The sequence below is a fragment of the Gymnogyps californianus genome, chromosome 6 (genome assembly GCF_018139145.2).
Source record: "Gymnogyps californianus isolate 813 chromosome 6, ASM1813914v2, whole genome shotgun sequence".
In the NCBI taxonomy this organism is placed as follows: domain Eukaryota; kingdom Metazoa; phylum Chordata; class Aves; order Accipitriformes; family Cathartidae; genus Gymnogyps; species Gymnogyps californianus.
In genome coordinates this window covers 41,694,893-41,709,508 of record NC_059476.1, presented here as the reverse complement: position 1 = coordinate 41,709,508, position 14,616 = coordinate 41,694,893, and the positions used below count along the sequence as shown (strand labels likewise).

Sequence of the window (14,616 nt, the reverse complement as noted above, 5' to 3'; positions counted from 1 at the left end):
GGAGGAGGAGTCCTGGGGAAGGGCAAAAGGGCAGGACAGCCGCTGCAGACGTGGCTTTTCCTCAGCCCCTGCCAGCCCCAGCTGTGCCCGGCTCAGAGCCCCCCAGGCCAGATGTGGCCTCTTCCCATTTCATCCCCTGCATCCCCTGGGGACCCCCAGCCCTCACCGCCCATGTGCCACTGGGTGCTCTTGCTCAGCTGGCTTCAGCCAGAGCTGCAGGATGCTGTGGAGTGCCCAGTGCCAGGCAGAGGGTCCCTCCCATATGATGCCACAGCTGGCGTGGTTTGGGCTCGTAACGCCCAAAACATGTCGCAGCATCATGCATTGGTGGCTCTGCCAGTGATGCCAGAGCTTCACAGTGTTTGCTCGTGCCTCCGGTGCGCCCGCCATCCTGCTCACACCAACCTTGTTATCCCCCAGGCGCTGCAGAGAGGTGAGATGTGGCTGCTGCTGGTGGCCCTGTGCCTGGCCCAGGGGCTGGGCGGTGACGTCCCACACGCCGGAGCGAGCCACGACAACCCTGAGCAGTTCATGAACATCGTAAGTGCCAGGGCGTCAAACCCACCCGCCGCGGGACCCGGGCCTCCCCAGGTGGTGTGCCCAAAGTCCTCCCCGAGGGACCAGCCAGGCTCTCCCCACCCCTTACCCTGGTGTCTGCACCTGGGGTCAGCCGGGGGGCTCGGGGCACCAAGGGTTTCCTATATTTGCATGGGTGTCACTCACTTCATACCCTCAGCTTGAGATTGGCCTCTCCCTGGTCTTCCTCTAACGTAGATGGACCTTCAGGTCTTGTGTGTGTAGGCGGAGGTGACACCGGAGAGGGTGGGTGGCAGGAGTGGGTGTCATTGGGTCAGGCGAGGGGTGATGGACACCAGTGGGTCACTCTCTCCCTTCGGACTGTTGTTCCTGCAGAGCCAGAAGATCCGTTTCCACGGGTATCCCAGCGAGGAGTACGACGTGCTGACGGAGGACGGCTACGTCCTCAGCCTCAACCGGATTCCCCACGGCAAGGGGGACGCTGGGCACTCAGGTGGGCTCGGTTTCACCGAGGGTGAAGCAGCCATGACCCTGCTCAGAGATGAGGCAGCGTGCAAGGGGAAGCCAGTGCGAACACCCGTGCCTTCAGACACAGTTTTGGCAGCTGGAAGAGGGATGAGAAGCTTTTGCCAAGCTGCCTTGAGCTGCCCCTGGGGATGCAGGAGCTCAGCATCGTGTTTCGCTGCGTTCAGGACAGGGCAGCACAACCCAGCGAGTCCCAGCGGCTCCTTCCCTGGTGCAAACCCCTTGCCCTGGTCCAAGGTTTCCTGATAGCTCAGGGCCAGGGGTGGCAAAAGTCCTTCAAACAAAAAAAGCGCCAGCAGAGCCAGGGAAATCATGGGAGAAGGGAATATTTAATGTGCAGCCTGCAGAAAATAATACTGAGATGCACAGGGCCATTTTATTTCCATATGGGAAGAGGTTTTCTTGTGTGAAGTACCCGATTTCTCCTCTTTCAGGATCCAGGTCACCTGTGTTGATAGTGCATGGGTTCAGTTTAGATGGTGGCGACTGGGTGGACAACCTCCCCAACAGCAGCCTGGGCTTCATCCTCGCAGATGCAGGGTATGACGTCTGGATCGGAAACAGCCGGGGCAGCAGCTGGTCCCGCCGGCACCTGAACTTTTCTGTCGACCAAGAGGAGTTTTGGGATTTCAGGTGAGAAGGCCACCAAGGATGGAGCTGGGATGCCGGGCTGCCGGCGCCAACCACCTGATGTCCATGGGAGGTTGGGAGATGCCCACCTCCTCCAGCTTCTCCCCTTGCTCCCCAGCTTCCACGAGATGGCCGTGTACGACCTCCCTGCCATGGTGGGCTTCATCCTGAGGCAAACTGGGCAGGAGAAACTGTTCTATGTTGGCCACGCTCAGGGCAACTCTCTGGGTGAGTGAGGAGGAGGAGAGGGGTGCTGGGATGCCATGGGAGAGGGGCATCAATATGTCTCCCAAACTGGAGACTGCTGGGGACAGGGCTGCGTTGGCCTGTGGGGCCACTTTTCCTACCTGCCCTCTTGGTCCTTCTGCATGGGAGAGGATTGCCACGTCTTGCCCAGCCATCCTGGGCTGTGCTCACATCCAGGAGCGTTTCATTTTGTTCAGACCCTGTGTTTCAAACGGGAGGTCTGGGATGAGCGTTGTCACTGTTGGGGTTATCGTTGTGACCTCTCGCTGCTTTTCAGGTTTCATAGCGTTTTCGAGCATGCCGCAGCTGGCTGAGAAAATCAAACTCTTCTTTGTGCTGGCTCCTCTCTACACCTTTCATCACGTCAAAGGCCCCGTGTTAAAGATAGCGTTTTTACCAGACGCAGTGCTGAAGGTACGTGAGGCGTTTGTGTGTTATTGCCACCAAAACCCAGGAGCTTTCAGCAACTCATGTCCCCCACGTTGCGCCGTGCACTGAGCCCGTGTCTGCGGCAGATGTTGGAGACGCGTGTGGGGAGATGAGCGATCCCAAGATCCCAAACAGCAGGGATGTCCCTTTCCCCCCAGCTGAGCACAACCAGATTTCACTGTTTAAAATAGCCATACCTCTCTATCATTCCTGTTTATGTTTTTGTTTATTGACCTCACCACACCCCAGTCCCGTAGCCCAGGAGGTGCTCAGAGCAGCCCCACACCACCTCCCTTCCACCCTTTGCTCCAGCAGCTGGAGAAGGGCTGGAAGGGGAGCTGGTGCTCTCCCTGGGTGCTCTCCAGCTGAGGAGCATCTGTCAACCGAGGTGGCAGATGAATGGTATGAGTCTGGCCATCCTGGGCTGAGCTTTGGAAGCTGGTACCTGAGAGATGATGCACCAGGATGATGGGGACGACAGCATGGCGTGGAAAGGATGGTGATGGTTTCGCGCTGCTCTGAGAGTTGGGGCGACCATGGGTCAACCTCCTCAAGAGGCTGGCTAGTCCAAATGTGTCAACAACCATATTGAGGAGTTGCCTGTCGGCGCTGTCTGGAGACAAGCTGTTCTCGTGGAGAGGGGACGTGTGTCACGGGACCCGCCGTGACCTGTTTCCCTGCGCTCTTGCAGGCAGTATTTGGAACAAAGCAGCTGACTCTGGTGGGGAGGAAGGAGAGAGCCACCCTTGCGAAGACGTGCAGCAACCTGCTAACAGCCGAAGTCTGTGAAAATGAGATCTTCCTTATTGGCGGGTACAACAAGAAGAACTTGAATGTGGTGGGTGCACCAGCCTCTCTAGGTCACAGCCATCTCCAGTTTTCCTAGACACCTGGAGATAGCTAATGAGATACAAAAATGAGTATAAAAACCAAATAAGGTGTGAAAAGCACTGTTTGAGGCAGCGGTTATTTAGAGATTTCTTTCAGTGGTGTTGGGTTGTTAAACCTCACGGAGGCTTTGGTAGGAAAGAATCACTTGTGGTCTTGTCTGCAAAGGAAAGGTAACTTCTGCCTCATTTTCTGCTGACATGCGACAAGTTTACAGGAAAAAAAAAAACAACAAAAAATTAACTGGACCAGTTGTATTTCCATTTTAAAGCAGCGGTTAACTGGTTTGCCTTTAAAAGCTATTTCTAGCTCTGAACAGAATAAAGCTGCTGGAGAATATAAAGTTTGTATTGCAGTTATAAGACAGAATGATTTTTCTGCCTAGACAGATTTTCATCATTCCCCACTCACTTAGAAAATACTTTCTTTTTCCCATAGAGCCGACTGGATGTATACCTAGCTCATTTTCCAGACTATACATCAGTAAAAACTCTTCTCCACTGGGGACAGGTAGAGATTCTGATTTTATAACGACTGTAACCGAGGCTTTTTCTTTTAATCTGTGAATATGATATTTTACAATGCTGCTTCATTCACCCTGGAGACAGGTAAGGAGGTAGAATCAGACAAAGCCAATAAAAGTTATTTTGAAGTTGCTACACCAAGGTGTCTCAAAAAGCCACAGCTGCTAGCTACTGCTTCTGGCTGGCCAAGGCAGAGCCACCCAGATGCCCGCCTCTGTCACGGGTGAGGACCCCATGTAGGTGGTTTTTGGCCTCCCTCTTTGCTCTGTCCCACGGGATGGGCACCAGCAAGTGCCAGCCCAGACACCAGGGCTGTGCTGGGCAGAGAGCGCTCACCTGGACCCTGCTGCTGCTGCCCTTTGCTTGCGGTGGGGCTGATCCAGGGCATTACCTGCACGGGGTTAACCCTTTGCCTCTGCCTTCCAGACTGCCAAAACCGGGGAGTTCAAGCAGTTTGACTATGGGGAGAAGAACCAGGAGAAGTACAACCAGGTAAATGGGCACTTGTGGAAGGAGGAGCAGAGGATGAGGCTGGCTAGGACCAGGATGGGGGTAGCCTCCTCCAGTGGCCAGCGTGGCCCAAGTCCTCTGGGATGCCAGGGGCAGCACACCCCATCCATTAGTGCTATTGGTGTCAGAGCTCGCGAATAACCAGAGCGCTTCCCCCCTCCCAGGCCACCCCCCCCTCGTACAGGATAGAGGACATGATGGTACCGACCGCCCTGTGGAGCGGTGGGGAGGACTGGATGAATCCCCCTCCGGAGACCCAGCGCTTGCTCCCCCGCATCACCAACCTCGTTCGTCACGAGCACTTCCCCGACTGGAACCACTTCGACTACCACTGGGGTCGGGACGCCCCTCAGCGCCTGTACAGGCAGATGGTCGCTCTGATGGAGCAAAATCCATGAACGGTCCACGTGCTGCCCTGGGATGGAGGAGCCACCCGTTCCCACATGCCTGGGGGCACGGGTTTTGTGTGAGGGCTGCCACTCTGCTCTTCCCTTCTTAAAAATGTCTCCTATCACCCCATTCCACACTGACTTAATGCCTTAAATGTAACGGTGTAATTTCTGCCTGCCCTCTGTGACTAGAGATTGCAATAAACTCTTGTATCACAGCCAAACTGCAACCCTTTGCTTGGTGGGCATCGCCAGGGTTGTGTTTGCACCCCATTGCTGGGGCGAGGTGTGCAGGAGACCCTGTTTTGGGGGGTTTTTTAGCTTTTGCTGGCTCAGGGCTTTGCGAGCACAAAATTTTACTCCAGAAATTGAGCGTGCGCTTTGGGTTGTGGGTTTAGGTGAAGGAAGGGTGGAAAGTGACCGTGTCTGTGGCTCTGGAAAGGCCGGAGGGGCTGAGCACTGACTGCAGGAGAGAAGTGTTCCTCCCAGTAGAATGAATCCAGAGATGCTGATGCACACCACACACCCGAGAGGTGGTGAAAGGGAAACATCTGGGCCTTGGTGTTAGGCTAGGTCATTCCTGGGCGATAACCCACCCATGTCACCTCCTGGGGTACGCCTTATGGCAAAAACCCAGCTGTGTTTTCTCAGAAGTTGAATTTAACATGGCCACAGTGTTATCTAAGAGTAGTGCTCTGTTTTTAGCATGTATGTTTGAAAAATATCTATCTACCTACTTATTTTTCTTTCTATCCATCTATCCATCTATCCTACCTATATCTATCATCCTCTACCTATCACTATCTATTCTATCATCTATCCTATCCATTTTATCCATCCATCCATCCATCCATCCATCCACCCACCCATCCATCCATCCACCTACTTATCTATTCTATCCATCCATTTACCTACTTATCTATTCTATCCATCCATTTTTCTGTCTATCTATCCATCCATCCATTCATGCGTCCGTCCATCCATACCTCCAAGAGATGCGTGATGCTCACCTGTGAAGTCTATCTAAGTTTAAGATGCGTGGGAAGAGCACTGTGAACAAAAGGCAGGGGTTGAAAAGAGAATTTCATGGGGCTCGAGGCAAGGGACTCACCCCCGAAAGTACTGATGATTTTGGTGAGGCATTCCCAAACTGCCTGCCCATCTCCCCAACACTGCACACCGGGTGCCACGCAGAGACGCGACAAGAGGTGTGAAGATGTGGTCTGAGCTCATGCGGTAGGTCAATAGCCCAGAAATGTCCTGCGTGACCCCTGTCCCATGTAAGCATGGGGACAAACGGGCTTTGCTGATGAAGCAAGCCGCACACCGGCACTGGGTTTGGTGGGGGATGGATGAGAGGGGCGTTGCCAGCCTCCCCATGCCCTCTTGCTCCACTATCCCATCTCCTTGGGACCCTTCAGCCCCAGGAGCGGGGCGCGCCGTGGGAGGGACAGCTGTGGGGTCAGAGCAAGGGTCCATCAGTTCGGAGCCTCTGCTTGAGCCTCCTGCATTAAGGCCACAGGAGTCAAGCTGGTGACGGTGGTGAAAAGACGGAGGTGTACTCCCAATTCGAGGTATTTCCCAGGGAAGAAGTGTTTGCTCCAGGTACGTTCCCATCTGATCTGACTGGTCTCCATCTGATTAACCAGGCTGAAAAGCAAAGGTACAGGGTGAAACGTCAAGCTTGCAGGATCTGTGAGCTGAGCTGCCCATGTGTCTTACGGGATGCTGCTTTCCTGGGCTGCTCCTGTGAAAGTAAAGGTTCATTTTATGAGCACCGTACTCTGGCCCTCTCCTCTCCCCCCCACCCCTTCCTCCCCTGCCAACGGTGATGGATGGATTCACTGGGAGGGAAACCAAACCACATGTGGTCACAACCAGCCAAGGAGTCACTGGTCCTGGACAGGGTGCTCTGCAGCGCGTCATCATGCGTGGCCATGCTGCTGCAAGGATGCGGTTGTCGTCAGGGAGGGAAGAGCAAAGCTGCATGTGCTGGCATGTGCCCACCAAGGGAAGAGCCAGACTGGGCTTCGGCATGGGAGTTTATTACTTAAATAGTTCTGAAAAACAAGGGAAAGAAATATTACTGCTCCCAGGAAGAAGCTTGGAAGGTAAAACACCAGGGCACTCTGTAGTCACAGAAGGCAGAGAGAAATCACAAAACGGTGTTAGCTCACTAATCAGTGTGAAATAGGGTGACAGGAGATGTTTCTAGGGAGGAGAGAGCAGGGTGACAATCCTGGTACAAAAACCAGTCATCCGCAGGATGTGGGAACGGGTGGCTCCTCCATCCCAGGACAGCACGTGGACCGTTCGTGGATTTTGCTCCATCAGAGCGACCATCTGCCTGTACAGGTGCTGAGGGGCGTCCAGGCCCCAGATGTGATCCCAGTGGTTCCAGTCAGGGAAGTGCTCGTGATGAATGACGGGTGATGCGGGGGAGCAAGCGCTGGGTCTCTGCAGTAGAGGTAACCCAGTCCTCCCCACCGCTCCACAGGGCGGCCAGCACCATCATGTCTTCTATCCTGTAAAAGGGTGGTGAAGTCAGGGGAGAAAAATCATCAGGTTATTCAAAGGAAGGTGAAATAGAAAGGTATCAGCTGGGTTTTAGCCATCAGGGCTGCTGAGAGTCCCAGGGTATTCACCTCCTGGGACATACATTTAGGAAACGTGAACAAATGTGATGTGGGGCAAATGTGTCCTGCAAGATCCCCGTGGGACTTGTCCCATCGGGGGCGGACAAAAACCCAAAAGGTTGGGTCGGCACCAGCTGGCCAAAATGGGACCAAATGGTTGAGTGTTCATGGAGGCCCCAGCCACCGGGGGAATTACAAGACACATGGGTGCAGGATGCACAAGGTGCCTTCATCCCAGTCTCGGCCAACCTCATCCTCTTCTCCTCTTAGCACAATCAAGTCATCCCTTCATCCTTGCAAGCAAGAGGCACCCCTTGATTACCTGGTTGTAATTCTCCTGGTTCTTCTCCCCATAGTCAAACTGCTTGAACTCCCCAGTTTTGGCAGTCTGGAAGGCAGAGGCAAAGGGTTAACCCCATACGGGTAACCCCTTAGATCAGCCCCACCATGGGGGAAGCGCAGCCGCGGGGTCTCTGCCCCAGCACAACCCTGATGTCTGGGCTGGTGTTTGTAGCTGCCCGTCCCTTGGGACCCACAGCAGGGCAGCACAGCAGTGGGGCAGCTGGCCCAGTTCGGGGTTCGGGCAAAGCAGATGGAGGGTGCGCAGGGTGCGGTCACTGGGGCTGTCTTTGAGCGTGTCTTGTTTCTACCACGGCAGGAGGGAGGAGGACTCGTCCGCTGTCCCGCAGTACTCTGTGGACGACCTCAACTGCTTACAATGGACCGACGGAGTGCAAGTCACCTGGTTGCGTGAGGAGTTTCTCTTGGGCATTGTTCGGAAAAAAAGAGCGTTAGGTCTGCTGAGAGCTGCCAGCACCGTGCAGCTTTTCAGCCATCCCTGGGGCAGCGTGACCGTGTCTGCCAGCCAAGGAGGTGACGAACCACGGTTGAACTCTTCGTAACCAGCAAGAAATGCAAGGTGCATCCACTCTCCTAGTCTCAAGATACCCACCATGACCATTCAGACCATGCTTGAATTACAATTAAATTAATGACCTTACTCTCTGAAGGAAGGGACAATCCAATGAGGATTTATTCATGTGGATCTGGTGTAACTTCTGTCAGTCTAGGGCCGTCCTCCTGGTTTCCAAACCCATCTCCCAACCTCCCATGGACATCAGGTGGTTGGCGCCGGCAGCCCGCATCCCAGCCCCATCCTTGGTGGCCTTCTCACCTGAAATCCCAAAACTCTTCTTGGTCGACAGAAAGGTTCAGGTGCCGGCAGGACCAGCTGTCGCCCCGGCTGTTTCCGATCCAGACGTTGTACCTCGCATCCGCGAGGATGAAGCCCAGGCTGCTGTTGGGGAAACTGGAAACCCAATTGCTACCATCTAAAACCAATCCATGCTGGACAGCACAGGTAACCTGGGTCGTGGAAATGACAGGAAAAAAAAAGGCTGTTTGATGGGAGTACCCGGGAGTGGGAAAGGAGCTGCCTTCACCTCCAACCCACGGGAGTGTGTTATTTTCATATCACAAATGGAAAGTCTTCTGCAGGGGAGAAAGTAGCTTCCCCTGCAGTTTCTTCTCTCTGCTGTTGCTTTTTCTCCTCCAGTTTGAAATATTTTTGCCACCCCTGGCCCTGAGCTGTCAGGAAACCTTGACCCAGCGCAGGGGGTTTGCTCTGGGGAAGGAGCCACCATGGCCCTCCTTCTCCAGGTGCTGGGGCTCGCTGGGTCACGCTGCCCCATCCCGGACACAGCAAAACACAGTGCGGAGCTCCTGCGTCCCCAGGTCCAGCTCAAGGCTGCTCCCTCCCCACCAGTGCCCAGAGAAAAGCACGTTTGCCTCCCAGGAGGACCCACATCTCTTCCTGTCCCCGCTCCTCGCAGTGCGGACTCCAGTCACATCCCTCTTTCTGAAAAGACAATCCTCGTTTTGCCTAGATGAATCTCGTTTTACCGAGAGATCCTCGTTTTGCCTTCCCTACTCAGGAGAAGGGGACCTGCCGAGGCGAACCGCGGGGTGATGAGTGCCCACCTCTGCTTCCAGCCTCCTCTCTGCCACCAGGAATCCGGTTCACGGTCAGGAAGTAGCCATCGTCCGTCAGGACTTGGTGCTCCTCACTGCGATATCCATGGAAATGGATTATCTGGCTGTGCAAGGAGAGAATTCAGTGGGGAAAAAGGTGGGTGGGTTTGACTCGACTGCCGGCAGACCTTGTCCCAAGCACAACATACATCAGAGGGTAAGTTGGCCCTGGAGAAGGCAGAGCTCAGTCGGCACTGTTGTGTTTCTTGGCTGTGCAGAATGAGGCAATCCTCAAAAATTGAATATATTAATAGAGCTCAGGTGGGTAGGAGGTTCCCCAGTGTGGAGTACTGCCCCTTTGCTTGATGCAGTGAGGGAAAGCCAGGGTGAGAAAGACACAGCCTCCTGGGGAAGGTGCTGCCCGGGTCTGAGGGACAGTGAGGAGCAAGCAATAAGCAGAGATGCTGCATGCATCGTCGTGGTTTAACCCAGTCAGCAACTCAGCACCACGCAGCCGTTTCCCCCTCCCCCTCCCGGTGGGGTGAGGAGGAGGAAAGCAAAGGAAAAAAAAAGTAAAACTTGTGGGTTGAGATAAGAACAGTTTAATAACTAAAGTAAAATATAATACTAACAATAGTAATAATGAAATATAATAATAATAATAGTAATGAAAAGGAATACAACAAAAAAAAAGAAGGGGGGGGGAAGGAAAAAAAACCCAGTGATGCACAATGCAATTGCTCACCACCTGCTGATGGATGCCCAGTTAGTTCCCGAGCCGCGAGCTGCGCCTCCCGGCCAACTCCCCTCAGTTTATATACTGGGCATGACGTTCTATGGTATGGAATATCCCTTTGGCTAGTTCAGGTCAGCTGCCCCGGCCGTGCTCCCTCCCAGCTTCTTGCACACCTGCTTGCTGGCAGAGCATGGGAAACTGAAAAGTCCTTGGCTTAAGATAAGCGCTACTTAGCAACAACTAAAACATCAGCGTGTTATCAACATCATTCTCACACTAAATCCAAAACCCAGCACTGTACCAGCTACTAAAAAGAAAGTTAACTCTGTCCCAGCCGAAACCAGGACAAAGGAAGATGCTCAGACTCTTTCCCTGCCCCCTCAAAAGTCCTTTCCACCTGTGGAGTGGCAAGACGTGGGCCGTGCGACCTGACCATCGCCGGGAGACCTGAAGAGGTTCGCATTGTGGCAGAGCGGCTCTTGTGAAAGGCACGGAGGGTGCCTGGAGCCCTGGGGACACTCCGGAGGCCAAACTGTTCCCCTTGCAGGTAGGGGCAAGGAGGTGACACAAGTGACAAAGGAGCAATGCAGTGACCAGCTGGCCAACAGCCCAGTGCAGTCCAGGAGGATGTGCCCAGACCGCCCTGGCTCCCCATGGGTGCAGACACCAGGATAAGGGATGGGGAGAGCCCGGGTGGTCCCTCGGGGAGGACTTTGGGCACACCACCCGGGGAAGCCTGGACCCCCCCCTAGCACTTACGATGTCCACAAACTGCTGGGGGTTGTCGTGGCTCGCTCCCATGCACGGGACGTCACCGCCCAGCCCCCGGGCCAGGCACAGGGCCACCAGCAGCAGCCGCATCTCGCCTCTCTGCAGCGCCTGGGGGATAATGGGGTCGGCGTGAGCAGGATGGCGGGTGCGCCGGAGGCACCAGCAAACGCCGTGCAGCTCCGGCACCGCTGGCAGCGCTGCCAATGCCCGATGCTGCAATGTAGCATGGGTGTTTCCATCCCGAACCACGCCAGCTGCAGCCCCATACGGGACCCTCTACCTGGCACCGGGCGCTCGACAGCATCCTGCAGCTCGGGCTGAAGCCAGCCAAGCAGGAGCACCCAGTGGCATGTGAGTGGCGAGAGCTGGGGGTTCCCAGGGGATGCAGGGGATGAGCAAGGGCAGGAGGCAGGGGAGGAAATGGGCAGAGGCCACATCTGGCCTGAGGGGCTCTGAGATGGGCACAGCTCAGGTCAAAGTAGTAGGAGATGGTACTCACCAGAGCCTCCTCGCTGCGCCAGGTTCAAAACCTGGTGATTTTCTGCCGATAAAATATGCAAGAGGAGCTCAGAGGGGTTGAGCCCTTCCTCAGCTCCTAAATCCACCCAGCTATCCCTCTTCAGTCGCATTGTTCCTTGCCAAGCTTTTCCTGCTCATCCCGTTCAGCTTCTTAGTGTTTAAATGAAAAAAACATCAAGACAAGAAGAGTAAATTCCAGCAACTCTGTTTAGCCTGGAGGTGTTAACTCGTTAATGGCTCTCTGCAACCAGTATCATCTTCTTTTTGCCTGCATTTGCGCAGCATTAAACAGGGCAGGAATTCGTAGTGCCGTGACTTAGTTTCAGACTCTGGGGACAGCTGACAAGGCTGGATGCCTGAAAGCAGCCTGTACATATCCAGTGTGGCTAACACGGACCAGAGCTACCTGGCTGCTGAGCCCCACAGCATCTGCAGAGGTGTACCTGCAGAAGGCATTTCTCCTTCTTTGAGTATGCGTGCGGGCATGTGCACAGAAACAGATCCAAGAGCATGTGCAAATGTGCCACAAATTCAGTAATAAAAAATGGAGACAGAAGCTTCAGAAACGGAAGAACCAGCTAAATGATGTTTAATGATTAGGTGGAAACAGGAGGCCTTGAACGATATCACTAGCCAGAAGCAGTGCTGAGACGTGCTTCCAGAGCCCACCAAAAACGCTAGAAGAGCATCTCGTTTTCTTGATTCTACCTTAGCAATGGGACTATTCAGAGGTAAGTCCTGCAATTGCCAAAGCCATTAATCCGTAGCAGCAGAGTAGCCCAGCACCAGGTATGGATGAGTCCTCTGTACATGCCTTCCACCTTGCCCAGTGGTGCAAGCAAAGGTTTCAGAGCTCCACCTTTTATGCAGGGGGTGGGAATGGCAGAGTATTGCAATTTGAATAGATGAAGCTGACACCAAGAAGAAGATGACCTGGGTCCCTCTTGGTGTCGCCCAGTGACCAGAACTGAGCTATTTCTATCTTGTCAGCAGCTCCAGGACTCGGGAGAAAAACATCAGCATGAAAACCTGACTAAAGAGGTGGATAATCAGAAACAGCAACTCAGGGAGATCGAAGGTTTCCAAGGAACAGACACCAGCATCTCCCCACCTCACTGATAATTGCCCAGCCAGCAGAGCCGCTCATCAGTGCCTGCATCGGCTGTGGCGAGCATATTCGTGCTTAGACTAACAGCATGCTAGCCCCATCTATTTATTACATGTGCTCACCAGTAGGTAAAATGGTTGTTTGCCTGTAGAGTCGTGCATCATTCTGCCTGCACGCATAGTAAAGGATGTCCACAGTGACCCAAAGAGCAGAAGGTTTTAGGACCTCCAATCCAAAGAAAATAAAAATACTGACAGTCTGGGTGGATTAAGACTCAGTGAGATTAATTTGCAACCTCTGCATCCCTCGCCTTTTAACAGAGAGAAAAATACGTTTAAAGGATAAAGCGTTGCGCTCTAACCCAAACTGACGTCAGCCAAGCAGCTTGTGGGATCGGAAAGCTGGTCTCAAAGCATCGATTGCCGTAAGGCATCTGGTGGTGCCACCACCACCACCACCACCAGCCGTATCGTGGACCTCTGCAAGACACTGTGCTTAAGTTAGAGTGCGCAGCTCAGTGTTTGCAAAGGTATACCAACCCCTGACCTGTATCTGAATAGTAAAAGGAGAAGAATTCACTTCAGGGAGCATTAGACAAAGTCAATCGGTCAATAGATGGACTAATAAAATGTGGATAAGAGTAAGAAATTGATATGCAGGATTGGAGGCTGTTGCCGTCGGTTTGCAACATAACGCTGAGGCTAATGAGGACAAATGACATATATACTTAAGGCTGCACCTTCAAATAACACACTTCAGGTTTCTCTTTCAAGTGAAATGAAGTCGGGCTCATTTTATTTCATCCACAAAATGATGAGAACTCGGCAAAAGTCCTAACCACCATTTCATATTGCTTCCCCAATTGGGATCTTTGACGAAGAATGAATTTGCTGCACCAAACTAGAGAAGCTCGGGAGCCACGGACCAGCAAGCAGGTCTGGCTGTCACTGGTGCTGTGTCAAACCCAGCTATAAATTTGCTGAGCTCCCCCCAAAAAACCAACCTGGAGATTTTTTGCCCCCCTTGCTCCTACGGAGCCTGCAGCGGGACGTGCCTTTCGAGACAGGAGCTGGGATTTCCAGCCCAAACCTGAAAATGGCCGATTTCTACTCATGTGCTCATGGGCCCATTTTGGGCTTTCACCCGTATTGTGGTTTGACCTCTTTAATTATTTAGAATTTAAAAAATGGGGAGACGGCGTATTTCTTCCCACACGGGTCCTAATCACCAAATGTATGGACAACTGTCAAAAACAGTGGGCAGCTCACGATCCAGATGAAGAGGTAAAAATACCGGGGAATATATTGGCTTTACAACAGATTAGTATCGATTCATGTTGTGAGTTACTAGTTAGGAGGCAGATTGAGGGGACTGAGGAGTTCTTAACCTGTGTACTAGCAGATCTCCTCAACAGACCCTCCGAGCTGATTAATTTACTGCTGAAATGAGCAAAACCCAATCTATCCTTAATACAGAGGAGACAGAAAATGATCTACAATCAATAGTGATTGCCATTTCCCTCCAATCCTCACCGCGCTTGACGACGCGAACATTTTTGCTTGGGGAAAATACCTCCGCAGCAGTCGTGGTTTTGCAGGATGCGCAGGGGAGTATATATCCTTCGGGTGCTACTGAAAATACCTCCATCTCAAGAGGAAGCTCTTCGCCATCACTTGACATGCATGGTGAAGGACACCTCATTTGCGTGAACAAAGATTTCACTCACCTTTGAACTGGTGTCATTTGAAAGGGATTTCCATTCAGGCTCTTGTCTTCAGATGGACCGGACCTGTCTTCAGACCACCACCTTTTTCACTCAGTTTCACCCAGTTTCGCCCAGGCCCAGCTCTTCTTTTGTGGGAGAATGATTCTGTGGCACGAGACACGTCTGATTATTTCAGAGCGCTGAATGCTCACGAGAAGAGCAATATCTTCCTCAATTTCTCCATCAGTCTACTTTGACCATTTACAAATGCTGAAGCCTCTAAGGACTCCTTGGGTGAACGTTCCAAAGCCTGGTTCATTTCTTTTTCTTGCCCAAAGTGTTTCCAGGGAAAGTTTATTGCATCTATATGCAACAAAATACAGCAAGGAAATGCTGCCTCAATCAATATGCTTTAAATTAACCGGCAACCAGGACCTGCCCTGGTGGCTATATCTGAGATGAGGCCGTTTGCCTGTGCACCCATATCTCTAA

At 52.9% G+C, this 14,616-nt stretch overlaps 1 protein-coding gene across 1 annotated transcript; it reads left to right on the top strand.

Annotated features, from left to right (window-relative positions):
- Positions 1-438: 438 nt before the first annotated feature.
- LOC127017494 (lipase member M-like) lies at positions 439-4,687 on the top strand. Its single transcript, XM_050898572.1, has 9 exons — positions 439-540; positions 913-1,030; positions 1,497-1,695; positions 1,811-1,920; positions 2,216-2,356; positions 3,063-3,205; positions 3,694-3,765; positions 4,206-4,271; positions 4,454-4,687. Exons 1-9 carry the CDS (start codon positions 439-441, stop codon positions 4,685-4,687), a joined length of 1,185 nt encoding a protein of 394 aa, XP_050754529.1.
- Positions 4,688-14,616: the final 9,929 nt, after the last annotated feature.

Excerpts from the sequence above, each read along its gene's own strand:
- LOC127017494 (XM_050898572.1), top strand. The coding sequence starts at position 439 with ATGTGGCTGCTGCTGGTGGCCCTGTGCCTGGCCCAGGGGCTGGGCGGT. Across the intron at positions 1,031-1,496 it reads GGGGGACGCTGGGCACTCAG|GATCCAGGTCACCTGTGTTG; the intron begins GTGGGCTCGGTT and ends CTCCTCTTTCAG. Across the intron at positions 3,766-4,205 it reads CTCTTCTCCACTGGGGACAG|ACTGCCAAAACCGGGGAGTT; the intron begins GTAGAGATTCTG and ends TCTGCCTTCCAG.